Here is a 15399-nt window from a genome sequence, read left to right on the forward strand (position 1 = left end):
ACCCCAGCAGCAGACAAATGGGCAGGCCTGTGACCCAGAATGAACTGCAGCCCCCTCCCTCCCCCTCCTCCTCTCCGTTTCCCTCCACCTCACAAACACGCACATTAACAATGCCCACCCTCCTCCACGCGGTAATCAATATCTAGTGGCGGATACTGATGACTCTTCCTCATCTTATCTCCGTTCCCAGCTAAAAGTGGCGCTGTGATGAGATGGAGTTGGGTTGGTTATAGGTACACTTGTTGAGATTGGGTTCCTCCTGACAAATGTACAGTATAGAAGGTGTATGGTTGCGCACAACTTTCACTGTCAGACATACGTGTTCTTACAATCGCACACACATTTCTCTGAGATTAACCAAATCTGCATGGCTTGAATTTTATATTTTATTATACTTTTTAACTTTGGCAGAAATGTTTTAAGGTTCTTATCAATCAACAGTTTTCTGCCACTTTTTCAGGGTGAAAGCAGGTGAAGCAGGGTAGTCCAGATGCTCCTGGCAACATTTTCCAGCACTAATGAAGAATCAAGGGTGGACTGGGACAATAATTCAGGCCGGGAATTTGACTCCTTTCCAGGCTACCTTGTCACACAAAGCACCAGGAGCCTCATTTACAGTGCACAGGATTCATACTAAAAGTGTATATGTGCACAAAAGCTGAAGATGGTGTTCATTTTCCCCTTTATAAATCACACTCCACACAGAAACATGAGTATGTGAAATGCACTTTTGTACTTTAGAGGATTAAATGTAATAGCTAGGCTACAATTAGTTTGATGCAATGATCATTACAAAGACAATTTGTCTCAAAAATTCTACTGTAAACTCTTCTGACACTTGACACACAGACAGTGGGGGGTCTCCATGAACAAGAGTTAGGGGAATAATATTTAACATGAACAGTTTCTCTGTCCCTTAATGAAAAACGAGCCAACTTTGCCTTAAAAAAATATTAAATTTTTTTTCATAAAAAACTTATATATAATATGTATTATTCTGTTGCTCATTTGTTATTGTGTTGTGTGAAGTCAAATCCAACACCAATAATAAGTGTCATTAAACTTTCATAATTTGTCTTCATAAATAAGAAGCACATCAATTTTCAAAGCTTTGGCCAACGATCGACCACATGACTGAAGTCATTTACAGGAAGTTCGCTTATAATTTGAAATCACTCTAACGTGCTCGTAACTTAATGCCTAGAAACAATGTGCACCGTGAAATGAGTGAGGGCTTTCACGTCTGATGTGATTACCTCGGTAACATCGGTTGCAAGATGAGTGGATTTGAAAGGTCTGGTATTGCAAACAGTTAACTAAACCCTAACAAGCAATGGAAGGAAGAACCTGACCTAAATATCTGTGAGATGTCAGAAAAATCGGTCTTCATGACCCATAAGACAGATAATTTGGCTTAATACTAATCGTCCAGGACTCGAATATTCATAACCATGTGAGGGAGGGCAGCAGGATTCTCTTTCTACTGTGGACTCAGTGTAGCTTAGAAATGCAAACATACGACTTATAATACATCTATGGAGTTCTTGTCTGTTAAAACTGAAAAAACAACATTTAAAGTTCATTCTAGATTGTGATCAAGTCTGGTTATCTTTAAATAGAGGGTAAGTTGTAGGAAGTGTTGGAAGTACAGGACGCCTCTGTAATAGAAAGATGTGGATGAGCTGCCGCATTATCCATTGTCCTTCAGTTCTTCCACATCCCCAAATTGCAAACACAGCAACTCTTTGTGTCCAAGTGTTGTCATTTTGTGTCCAAGTGTGTGTGTGTGTGTGTGAGAGAGAGAAACTGTGCAACTCCGAACAACAATTTCTCACAACAAAAAGATAAAAGTGGATTTTCAAGGTAATGTCTTCATTATATGTTTGTCTAATCTAATAAGATGACCCTGTCCCAGATGTCACAAGTGAAAGAAAGATAGACTCTGGGCATTGTAAACAAGTCCACCCTTCAAAAGTGAACCAGATTCCTTCACTGCATGTGCAGAAAAACAGCCCAACCCCTGCAAAAGGATAGGTGTTCATACAGGCTATTGTATATCCAGCGCTGTGTTAATTGCACAGATAGCTGACTTCAATCTTTGACTCTCTGGCTTGGGATGTTTGGCTTTTCTCACCCACCACAATCTGTGTCCAATCGATAATGGCACTCTTGCGGAATTTCTCAATCAATTCCCGATGAAAAGCAAAGAAAGCCGGCAACCTTGAGAAGCCTGTGTTGATTTCAGCATCACGTCCACTTGCTTCAAAAGCCAAGCAGCTGCAAACATTACTCAGGCTCTGATGTATTTCGTGTTGAATGTGGTTACTCAATGTTTTGCACTCAGTAATAGACATTAGCACCACATGTTTTCACACACAGCTAAAAGGGATACAAGTGAACTTCGCATTCAGTGATAAACAAATAACATCAGAGAAGTTTTTATTTTGAAACTGCAATACCATCCATACGTTCATTTTTATTCTTCTGAGGACAAATATAAGTTGGAATACAACATGTGATACATAGGGCAAGGTGAGACATTACTTGATTTTAAGAAGGTGAATTTTAAAAGAGGTGAAGTGGCTGGATCTTTTTAGAAAAATAAATTTACAAATTTACAAAGAAATTGTTGTTCTATAATCCCTTAAACTGTACTTTATGTATTATATGATGTTATTATCATATTAACAATAGGGAGGAAGAATTATCATCAACACTGCAAGTCCGTACTGCAGAGATTTTTAACCTCTTTCAGCTGATTGTTTCGGTTTGGTTCAGTCTCTCAGTTTCTCATCAGCCTGGCTTCTGAAGGTTGATTTGTATGAAAAAGCTGTGAATAAAACACACTGACCTCTGTGTCCAACCAGCTTCAAACATCAGACACAACCACGGTGGAGCATGTAGCTGCTCAGATACCGAACTTTCAAACTACTGTCTCTTGAAACTTTTGTCTAAAAAATCGATGTCTCCTCTGGTTATTTTTTCTTGTACGAACTGTCAGGAAGTTTCAGTAGCATCCGAAGAAAGATCCGTTGAACTTGTCAATTTCTTTGACGAGTTTCCCTGATATTTGCATTTACTAAGCCACGTTTTCTATCCACAGGGTGTATCAATGAAGCTTTCATGTGATGTGTTCATAAACCACAGTGACGAGCTGATTGTTCGTTTTTACAGTCGACACTGACATGAAACTTTGGTCGTGTATGCCGCTTCATCATTGTAACACAATAAGGAGCAAGAGTCTTCAGGAAATAAAGCTATTGTGACTGGATGGATGGACGTCAGACAAATAAATGACAAATACATTTTTCTGTGCAGCTAATAGGCAATTGTATTTCCATTGCAACCAACAAAACTGTACAACCTCTCTAATGAATGGTTTTTACAGCAGTAAGCTCTCTAATATGTTGTTGTTTTACAGTCTCTGCTCAGCAAGCAGCATATTCTCATTAGATTATTGCAAATTGCAAAAAGCATGAGCGAAGGCTCATTTACCTAAGTGCAGGAGACTGGTTTCAATGTTTAAGAGGCTTTTAGAGGTTTGCTTTCTCTGTGTCTGTTTCATACTGTTTTCAGACACAGTGGGCAACAGGCAGCGTAATTGAAACACGAACAAAACAAATGAAAGGAGATGACAATTAAAACCTCTGTCAACACCTCCACACTGAGCCCCATAGTTCCATGCTGTGATTTGCAACAAAAAATCTGAAACTGATCTTTGTACACCGAAGGAACTTCATTTAAACTTTAGCCTTAACAGTACTAGTATTAGTGTCCATGCACTTCATATTTGCAAATGTTTAAACCAGACAAATGATGCCCCAAACAGTGAATTACTTCTGAGCCGGTTTTAGAAACCTAAATATGCCAAAAGAATCATGTGAAGTGGACAGCACAAATTTTCAGTTGATTCAAATGGAATCACTAGAGGAGCAGAAATAGATCTAATTCCACATTTCAGGAAAAGGCTATTGGTGCTGCTCCTTTCCGAACTACACATTTTTAAAGGGTTCCCATTCTTGAGAGCACGATTGTTTTCAGCAAATGTCATGATGTTTATTTCATTTAGTAATAGATACATGCAAATTGGTATTTTGATGTAAGGCTATGAGCCATATGATCAACAGTATCAGTAGCGTCCATCATCTGACGATTTTGTGAGCAAAGAGAACTTTGCCGAATGGTGGCAAAAGGTGACTGAAAGTGGGAACGTCTTTTCATGACCACAGTCTTTCCTATTAACAAGTGGACCTGATTGACGGCGTGATGATGGTGGTGAGGCCTGTAAGAGTTAATTGACTTAACATTATTTTCTCTGACAGACTCCTGAGCTCCAGCTTCTTTGTCCAAAATATTACTTTTTGGGAACTTCCTAGACAGCGACAAGGGATAGACCCACATCCAAGCCTCACAGCCTAAAGAGACAGGGAGATGGGGGGGCAGAGAGATCCATGGAAAATCTGTCCTTTATCTTGTTCCAGCAACATAATAGAGGTCATTAGAAAATATTTGTTGTATTATAACTTTATTCATGGCTGAGTATCGGTCAGATGTACTGTATTTGCATCACAATATGGTATTATCATAACTTACCAACCCTTCAACACTGGGGCCGAAGCAATACCGACTCCCAGGAAACGTGTTATATAGCTATATACACTGGTGACAGCCTGAGCAGCATATGGGAGGGGTTGGGAAATGGAGAGGAAGGTGTGTACTGTGACTCAAGCAGACGAACATGCCGCAGCATATCGGTAAACACCGTTAATCACAGGTTAGCAGATGGGAACGTTAATTGCAGCGGAGGAAATAACAAGACCCAGAGGATGCTTCTATTTATCGACACCCGCACAGTTACTGATAAGGGCCGGACGGGTGGTGTGTGTGGGTTCCTGTGTGTTTGTGTGTGTGTGTGTGTGTGTGTGTGTGTGTGTGTGCCTGGTGTGTGTGCAGTCTTTAACACTGAAAGTGAGGAGTGTCTGGAGGAAAGGGGTGATGGGGGGGATTTAATGTTGAATATGAGCTTACTAACACTTTGTTCTTTGGATGTCTCCCACCCACATCTCCCTCAATCTTTGAACACTCCCCACACACGTACTTACAAAACAAAGTTGAATTTCCCAACAAACTTAAGGGGCTCTGGATAAATCTGATTGCAACATTTCTTCAGGATGACACATGGCATTTCAAGAAATTCCACACAAAATACAATTTTGGATTTTACATGTCCAGTGCTTTCGAAGAGAGCAAACACCTTGTTCATCATCAGTGGGGATGGAGGAGGCAAAGTCTTATTTTGCTAATAATAAATCCTTCGCTCGCAAAACCCAGAGTAAACTATGAGCAAAGTCGTTATGCAAGCACTGCCGGGGATGAATTAAGAAAACTGTGCTCCATGATGTCGTTCTAATCGTTCTTGTTAAAGTGTCTCACTGCCTTCAAACACCAACCAAGTTCCTCAGGGCTTCTCTGTTTTTGGGCCCTTACAGAATCACATCAGTCCTTATCTGGCTGAGCTGACTGACTTCGTGCTAACGAACTTCTAGCAGCACAGATTCAGATTTTATTGGACCTAATAGATCATGCCGTGGAGTAGAAGAGTCAATTGTGTTTCCAAAATATCTATACTTATATATACTAGATATAGATATATACTTTACAGCAGTTACTTTTCTAATGATTGTGTATGGTCGAAATATCGTTTTTGGAGCCAGAAGCAGAAATATAAGTAACCTGGAGACAAATCGAATGCAAAGCTACTGTTGACATTAAGAGTGACTGACTTGCTAGAGTCCGCCAGCATAAGGGATAACAATGGCCAGGTGTACATGAGTACATGGGTTTCTATGGTTTCAGCAGAGAGCGCATACAGCTATTGTTGAGTCCCAAGAAGGAAACATATATCAAGTCAGTCACCAGCCAAACTGCTCAGAGTTAAACATGGTTACAACTTTGTAAAACGATTTGAGCTTGTAAATGCTTCTATTTATATGACTGAGAGAGTTAAATTGCCATTTGTAAATTTAACGCAGACCCAGTACAAAGTTGTTTTCCGCTGCGAACTCCAGAGGATATCCAACCAATTGAATCTCCGGAGTTTGACTTTCACACATGAACAATGCAGCAGGAGATTTTTCATTCAGAAGTGACAGCAATCTGCAGAGTGTTCAGATCAGGGCTGGTGCAGCAGGCAGAGGCAGGACATACTGTAAAGTCATCAACATACCCACTCGCTCTCTGTGACTCCTGTGGAGGATCTTCGGCTTGTGTTCTCACATACAGCTCCGCTGGAGATTGTCCAGGGAAAATCCAGAGTTTAGTGCATGTCTGAAAGAAGCTTAAATTGAACTTGTAAAAGTAGCATTAGAAACGATTGCAAATGCTTCCTTCTCTTTTGATTTTGTTATACCTATGTCATATCCAATTTAGAAGTTGGCCTACGTGACAGTGGCACATGTCTTCTACTGTAATATTTACTTCAGATAACGTTAGATTCTTTAATTAATTTTTTTTTCTGTTTAGTTAAATACGAAAAGATGCCATTATAAACAGTGACAAATTGAAACAGAATGTTATCAGTTTTTCTTGCCCTCACTCAGATGCGTTGATATTGTCCCCATGCAAACATCCCATATGTGGCTTCCACAGCATCCAAATCAATCAGCATGGCTCCATGCATCCAATAGCTGCCTAATTGATGCACTAATCCAGTCACTAAGTACTGCGGAGCTGTGAAGTCTGCCCAAAGCAAACACCACACACAAGTCATCAACAGGCAGCACCTCAAACAAGAGAGTGGGGCAGGACTGACAGAACATCTATGAACTATAGATCAAGGAGGAGCGGTGCACGCCCATGAGCTGCAGACCTTTGGCCTGAAACAACACTGCTGTCTCATCTGCTGAGCCTCCATGAGATGCAGCTAAAACACTCGGCTATTGCAGCACCTCCTGCTAGTCTGTGATATTGTTTCAGAGTGTGGCTGCAAGGTATATATTTATTTTGCTGACATCCCCTCGACCTGCACTGATGTCACAGCCTCTGTTTCTTTTCTGTTATTGGGTTTAAGCATCCGTGGTGTCCCATTCTTTGATGTTTTTTTAAGGCAGATTTCCATATTATTAGGGATCAGTGTATTAAACATACGATGGATAACTGAATTTTATTCCTAATAATAGAGAGGACTGTATTTTCAGAAAGTTTACTTTAAAGGGATCAAAGTTCTGTTTACCTTTTCTAGGAGCAGGTCTCATACTAATGTGAAAAGATGCATGAATATAAACACAAAATGAATTGTATTTAATGATCGATTCACTTGACTCTATAGAACAGAGTAATGCTCTGGAAGATGACAGCTGTGTCCCTACAGCCTTCGGAGGACGGGGTAGACGGGGTAGACGCAAAGGCTGCCTAAACCAGGAAGACCACGTAGACCAGGTTGACTGCGTTTACAGAGTTTGGTTAGACCAGGTAGACCGCGAAGGCCAAAACTAAATTAGATCATCTGGTCTACAGAGGATTTCCTATTTGCTATTGGACTGAGTTGAAGCCAAATACTTACTTTCAAAAATGCATTGAAATGTATTTGCCAGACTGTTTTATCAGCGGGACACAGTGAGTCCCCTGGGGTAGGAGGTCCTGAGATGGATCCATTCATTGGATTCTTTGTTCGTAGGATTCATTTCTTTGCCACATTTGAAGGAGCCTTAAAATTGGAACAGTTGCCGTTACACAATCGGTCAACCTACAAATGATGAGACCCCTGCATACGGATATAGTTAATGAGTGCCTGTGGAATTCAACTGAAAATCAAACCTGGGATCCAAGCCTTCTATAAACACTGTGATTGCATCATGCAGTGTCATCATGGGTAGATGGAACAGGTAACTGACAGAGCTCAATGTGGACCTACTGTATGTTTCACAGGGGAACAAAGAGAACACTGACATGCAGTGTTCAAACAGCTGCTACAAAAACACAGCGATGGAAAACTATTTTTGCAAGCAAGAAAATATTTTAGTATGCTCAAAGTTAAAAGAGTAACTTTTTTCACTCCTTTAATATTCCATTAAGGTTCATACACTTGTTCATACACTCCCTTCCTTTTAGGGATATATCATCAGACCATGCAGAGTAAATTTATTGTTGAGATTTCTGCTCCGATCTCAATCTCAGGTCAGTGGAGCATTGCTTAAAAAAATGGCAATTAAAAAAACTTAACTGCTAAATCTATTTGCAGAATGAATATCTTCTGTCTGTCAGTGTCTGTTTTCAGTGTTATCCACAGATCTTTAACGGCCACTGCTTGGGCGTTAAACTTTGTGTTCCTGTCTGGATGGACGATATTGAACTTATCGACCTCTTGCCTGTAACTGCCTGCCCAGTGTTTGCTGGACCACATGTGCTGCAGTGTGGTGGTGAAGAAGAGGCTGTCGTGAAAGCTGCGAATCCGGTTTAGCCCAGGTCCCTTCAACATGCCGCAGAGACAGCGGAAAGGGGGGGTGGAGGTTGGCGAAGGAAGCAGACAGAGGGACGGTCACGGGAGAAGATAGGAATCGATTGTGGAAGTGTGTTTCTCCCCACCAACACTGAGGTCAAAGGAGGAGCCTGCACAGAGGAATGTCCTACTGAGTAATTACAAAAGCACCTCTCTTAACACACCCAACTGACCTGGCCTTCATGCCTACCTGTGTTAATAATCAGTGCTCATAATTAACAGAACCCATAGGTCTGCTGGGGTAAGGTCTTCAACAACCTTGCTCCAAGCAGTCAACGAACAGAATGGTGAGGCGCTGTGGCCTCTTGTTGTTTGAGCTGTGCTACACTAGTGACCCCTGGTGGACACACTGAGCACTCACAATTTTAAATCATTTCAAAAATCGAGTCCATCAGGAGGGTCAAAGCAAACGCCACACACAAGTCTGAGGCAAAGATACATTTCATCTGCACGTCATTGCACGTCTGGTCAAATTAAATGGTGACATGGGTTTGTGTTCAACAATGCTATACTTGCTACAACTCAACAAAATCTAGGCAAACAGAAAACACAGATTGGTAAACAAACATCCTCCATTCTGAACAGAATTTATAAATTTATTTGGCGCATTCTGCTCATTTTGGTGCCATTTATTGGAGGAATATGTTGCTATCACATCATTCATGGTCTCAGAATACTATATTTTACAAAATGTCACCGTACAACATGACTTATAATGAATATGTCATATTCCAGGTTGATTTATTTTTATTTTTATTTCTTTTAAAGCCTCAAATATATTTTCAGCTTTGGTAAACCTATTAATCTTATATAATAACTCATGACAGAAATGTGTCTTTCATACACAGGGTTTATTTAGCAGCAATAATGCTTTGTGATATTTATTAAAAGAAACGCAGAGTAGAAAATTTAAAATGTATTTTGAAAGTACAATATTTCTAAAGTTCTGGATGTGTTCCTATTTGTATATTTGGTGGTTTCTTGTGTCACATGTTTGACTAAATTTACAGGAAGAATTTAAATCCTTAATGGTCAGTAATGAATGTCGAATATTTATTAATTGTGTTGACCGATGGAAGTATTAATAAGAACCACACATTGCTGTGCAGGACTTAAAAAGTAAAAACGGTCTTCACTGCTATTCCATTCCTGTGAGAACCAGCTGTGGTAAAAGTAGCTGCAGTTATTCCCACAGCTGAGTTCCTTTAGGAAGTTTCTGATCCAAAACATTCAAATTAAGTATAGTGTAATTGTCAGAATGCAAATGTGAGTTATGTTAGTTGGGTCATACTGAATGCAGCTGGTCCACCTTTAACCAGGGCTTTGGTACAAACATAGTTAGTGTATAAACCAAACAGGTAACATTTACATTTCGTTCTGACTGCACTGAGTCTCCTATCCTATTCATATTGTTAAACAGTTATAATAGCTTTCCACTTCATTATATGTGCCCTTTTAATAGTGGCAATTAATAGTCAGAGTTCTGCAGCGGTTCTGATTAGGTTAATTTTTTTTTTTTGCTTCTACGTATACTTAGCATTTTAATAACACATTCAATTCATAAATTGTAACTTTTATAACTTAAATAATGTCTGCATTTAAAGGCATGTGAATTAATTTGTTTATTTATTCATTAATTGGAATGATGATTTATTCTTTTATTTCATTTGACAGTTTTGGTCTTCCATAATGAAGAGCAAACCCAACCACGTATGTTTTTTATGAAATACTTTACAAGACATGTAGACAACCGTTATAAAACGTGTTTAATTAGTAACTTACACAGATTTCATGTTCAGGTGAGCTCAACAAATCGGGTTAATAAAGATATAAATGTGTTGAACATTTAAGTCCCAGTTACAGACACTTCTGAAACACAAATACAAAGTAAACAGGAGGTTGGGGTTAGAAGACTTAGGTAAGTGAAGGCGAGGGAAGCGAGGAGGTCTTCAGGCTAAAGCTAACCCTCTATCAGCTAACTCGGAATCAAAGCAATTAAGGGCATAGAGCATAATCACTCATGGCTCTACATTGACTCAGCAGACAGGCTTTTTCCTCAATTGGGTTAACACCTGCTGCAGATGCCTATTATTACACAAACCACATATTTGTTCATTTTTAAATAGGTCTGAATAATGCCAAATTGGGACTGATGGTAAAAAAGCAATCAATTTGTTGCCAGACAGAGTGAAAAGGACAATTTAGACATCTCTGTGGAAAACTGTCATAGCCCAGACAGGAGGCACAAGCTTTACAATAGATGTATAGCAAATATCCACCTTATTTGAAACCAGCCCTTAAAGGAACATTGACCAACAACAAGGCATATTGAGGTCTGTAAAGCACTGACTGTCCATACAGTCTTTGGAACATCTGGATTAGGTTTCAGTCAAATGTCATAAACCTGTTAATCTCTCACTCAACTCCCACAGCTTCTTTGCCAGGGCATCGTCTCGTCCCTTGGCGCCAACTCGTTGGAGTGCGCAGTTAGAGAAGTAGCGTCCACTGAGAGGCTCGATGCCCTCTTGCAGGGCACAGTGCAGGGTGGTCTGGGACCCCCCCTCCGGGTCCATGAAGAAAAGCTTGGCAAAGGGCATGATGAGGAGCTGCTGCCACAGGCTCATATTGCGTAATATTTCTGTGTAGATGACTCCTGGGAAGAACAGAGTGGAGTTTAGTGTAAAGCACAACTTGGACTAGGGGTAGTTTGCTCTTCCAGTCAACCCCCTCCCCCCAGAAACACATGAGACTATTACCACAATCAAAAACAAAGCACATTCTGTGAATTCACATAAACAATAGAAAAGGAGTAAAGTTTAAGTCCAAACCCCCAACATCACCCCAGAGACATCATGCACAGACATTCAAGTGCAATTTGCATGATTATGCGATAATATAGTTATAATTATATCAGTGGTATAAAATGGTGTGAAAATTATGACAATAATATTTTTCAACCCAATAATTTCTTGGACAATATATCGTCCAACAAAATGTGTTATGTGACAGGCCTACCTTAAAGTTGAAAAAAATGTCAAGCTTTTGTCTTGACCTCCAAAATAGCTGCCACAGGATATGTTACATCAGCCAGAACTCTAATTCTAGAATGTGTGGTTGCAACTGACCTGGGTGCAGGGTGTAGCAGGTGACACGAGTGCCCTCCAGCCTATTGGCCAGCTCCCTGGTGAAGAGCACATTACACAGCTTGCTGCTGCAGTAGGCCTGAACGTTGTACCAGGTGGATTGACCTGACACCAAATCTTTCTTGGAAGCCAGCAGATGGAAGTCAATGTTTCCAAAGCGGTGCAGGAGTGCAGACACAGTGACAACGCGGGTTGGTCCACACTGCTGCAGTCGCTCAAGGAGGAGGTTGGTGAGCAGGAAGTGACCAAGGTGGTTCACCCCAAACGTGAGGCCGAAGCCATCCTCTGTGCGTCCTTGACTAATCACACCTGAAAAGCAGAGTATGTGTATCGGGCAGCTGCTTCAGTCTCTTAGTCTGCTTCAGTGTATTGAAGCCATTTTGTAATGGAATCAAATATGAAAATAGCCCAAATCATAATCTTCACCTGCGTTGTTGATAAGAATGTCCAGTCTGGGTTCAGTCTTCAGGAAGGTTTTAGCAAAACTGCGCACAGACTGTAGACTCGCCAGATCTAACTGCATGAACACCACCTGATTGTTCCCGCTCTCCTGTAAAACCATAATTCTGGATCAAACTCACATAACATATCTAGCAGAAATAAACATTTATGACAAAACTCAATGCACTCATTCAACAACTTCCTGTATGATGGCAAAACATCAAAAATCAAGGTCATGCCATGGACATGCACTTCAACGAAAACCCAATCTCTAGATTTCAAAGTCAGTCTGAAGTCAGACCTGTTGACGTACAATGGCTGCAAATCCCCAAAACTGTCTGACTCCCCTTTTGGTTACACTATACTAAATCATAATTATGTGCAAGACCTATGCCAGACATTTATTTTTAGGTTTCAGTAAAGTTATGTCAGTTTTCAAGCATATTTAGCCACAAAATTGTGATTTGTTTGGGAAAAAATATAAATAATTCCTTGCATCACAACATGGTCCCTGCACCAGTCAGTATTCTGACCTAAAGAAAACATAGCATTGTACAAGGTTTAAGACACTCAACTTAACGTGAGGCTTTCTAAAGATGTTCAAAGGTAGATGTGTTACACATTTAATCCTCTGTTCATGTCCAAAGCTTTGAACATACATGACGACTGAACATGAGCAAGTCCACCTATGCAGGCACCAGTGCAGTAAATTGATGTTCACTGTGTTAATCCATTTTGAAGAATATCCGGACCACATGCTCTATTGCCACAATATTAAGATGAGTTGATCTACTGACGACTGCACCTCTCAGAGAACTTACCCTGCGGATGTCAAAGGCAGCAGCATCGGCTTTCTCCTGGTTGCGGCAGGCCAGAATCACCCTGGCTCCTCTCTTAGCCAGCTCCAGAGCCGTGGCCTTGCCGATGCCAGTGTTCCCCCCTGTGCAGGCAAGTGAGTCATGTGCATGAAAGTCAATGAAAAATGACCAAAGGGCATCAAGCTGCAATCACCAAAACATAACTCTCATGAAATGCCTGTCAATCAATGTTGATTTACATAACAACAAATATTATACAAAGAGCAGTTGTATAAAGGGATCATTATTCAGCATCAGAAGAGCACTTCAATCCAATACAAGATTTAAGACATCGGGGGTAGAGCACTGTGTCTTCAGCCTGTGGACTAAGTCGAGAATGTCTTCATCTACATCCTATGATAAACTACATCAGTGGTCAGTAACTGGATGAAACCTAAAGTCCGAATCACCACAAGACCAAATTGAGAAGTTTTTATTTCACTAGATGAGACCAACACATTCGGAAAACAAGTGCTGATCATTTTCTCCAACTGGCCACCAAGTCTGATGTCAATAGACATCCAGGAGAACTTGATGTGTGAACTAATGATCACGCAAAATCACGCGATCTCCGCAGCAGAGTTTATACGTCACTTCCTGCCTCTTCCACCTCTCGTCTAAATGATGCAGAGGATTTTTTGCTGTTGTGAATGCGTCTGTGCAGAGAACCTCCTGTTGCGTTGTGCATCAAGTCTCTGGAATAAAGTCTCCGGACTTTGCCCGCAAGTCATGTCTGAAAATGGCTTCAGAAAAATGGTCCATCACAAAGTCTCACCGCATACATCGTTAAATGGCAATTAGGTTTACATCGCCAAACCCATTAACTGGCTGTATACCGCAGGCTTTTAAGGTAGCAGTAATTAAACTGCTAATTAAAAAGCACACTCTTGGCCCAGATGTTTGAGATATTTATAGACCAACATCAAACCTCCCTTAATTTACCCAAATCCTTGAAAAAGCTGTTGCCAAATAATTGGGATTACTTGCACAATATCATTCTGTTGGAAGACTTTCGATCAGTGTTTGGAATCCATCCCAGCATTGTAACAAGTTACTAATGACCTCTCATGTTGGCCTCATGATAAGGCTCCATTAATCTGGTTTGCTGTTGTACTGGTAATTGGGCTTTCCCAGGGTAAAGGGGGATTGACATGATAATCACTGATCGAGCTATTTTAAATAAAAGGAAAACTGAGTGAAGGGTTGACACCATGATCTCTATTCATATGTTTCAATGCTGATGATGTAATGGTGGTAACTCGAGGCAAGTCACTTTGTCCTATTTTTCACAATATTATTTGTGTACAAGGTGAAATTATATGAAAGTACAAACATGTCATAAAAAGACACTTTAAAAAAGTTCTATGTATATATAGACTTTTTAAATTCAGCTCAGTGATTGAGATAAGTTCATGCTTTCATATTGGATTAATAAGCTTCTTAACTAATTTATCATTGAATGGAAAATGACTATGACAGATTGCTTCCTCCATCACTTCTCTTACTTTCACTAAAAGTTGCCTGTTGCTTGGAGAGACCTCCTAGCGGCCATCAGACAAACTGTAGATTCACTCTACCCCTGAGCTGGGAGATGTTGTGTCAGATGTCAGATTTACATATTCACACATGTCTGCCGGTGGAGCAGTTCGCAGCAGTGAAGCAGGTGAAGATCCACAGCAGCTCAGGGCCCGGACGTGTCTCAGGAAACACAGGGAGGGGAACATGAAGCTACATGTTAGCAGAAGCTAACAGCTGAGGCTCTCTACCTGTCACGATGACCGTCCTCCCCTCCAGCTTCACCGAGCGGGAGCACCGCGCTCCTCTGAACACGCCGTAGTACACGAGCACGTAGAAGAAAAGCGCGCACGCTGCGAGACACAGCAGCACTGACATTAGGGCTACAGACCGGCACGAGAGGGAACCATACACTGTGAAGAACCGAGTGGTCCGGAAGTCCAAATTTCCGTTCACAACTTTCAAAATAAGACCCTTGTAAAAGTAAAAAAAACATGGCGTCGCACAATAGTAGTAACTAAAGAACTTGAAACTGTAATTTATTTTCACTGATATTGAATTTGCTTTCAAAGGCCAATCTACTTCGAAGCTGAAGCTACTTCTGGTTGGCCTCATGGTTCTGAGGTAGTCAGATTTCCTCTTGTTTCAGACCATGCACTTTGGTACTACTCTTAGTATATAATCCCATTTAAATTACACTTTACCCATCCAGGTTATGCAAACTTGTTTAAAATTATATTGCTAGTTATTACACTGCAGCACTTCATTGACAAAGTAAGTTTTCAGCATTGTTCACCAATGACTGAGCAATTCACTTATTGTAGACAGTCCTTGAAGTCACCACATTAACATGGCAGCCACTTTCCTACGAAGTCACCATCAGGGCAATATGGCCAAAAAGTGACACAAGTTTAATTTGAATCAGTAATTAAAATAATATTAAAGA

The 15399-nt window shown here is 40.6% G+C and overlaps 1 protein-coding gene across 1 annotated transcript; it reads right to left on the reverse strand.

Moving 5' to 3' along the window:
- Positions 1-10245: 10245 nt before the first annotated feature.
- dhrs13b.1 (dehydrogenase/reductase (SDR family) member 13b.1) lies at positions 10246-14886 on the reverse strand. Its single transcript, XM_062385731.1, has 5 exons — positions 14705-14886; positions 12903-13021; positions 12067-12190; positions 11623-11949; positions 10246-11150 (listed from the first exon to the last, which is right to left on the reverse strand). Exons 1-5 carry the CDS (start codon positions 14829-14831, stop codon positions 10894-10896), a joined length of 954 nt encoding a protein of 317 aa, XP_062241715.1. The 5' UTR covers positions 14832-14886; the 3' UTR covers positions 10246-10893.
- Positions 14887-15399: the final 513 nt, after the last annotated feature.

The sequence above is a fragment of the Platichthys flesus genome, chromosome 4 (genome assembly GCF_949316205.1).
Source record: "Platichthys flesus chromosome 4, fPlaFle2.1, whole genome shotgun sequence".
In the NCBI taxonomy this organism is placed as follows: Eukaryota; Metazoa; Chordata; class Actinopteri; order Pleuronectiformes; family Pleuronectidae; genus Platichthys; species Platichthys flesus.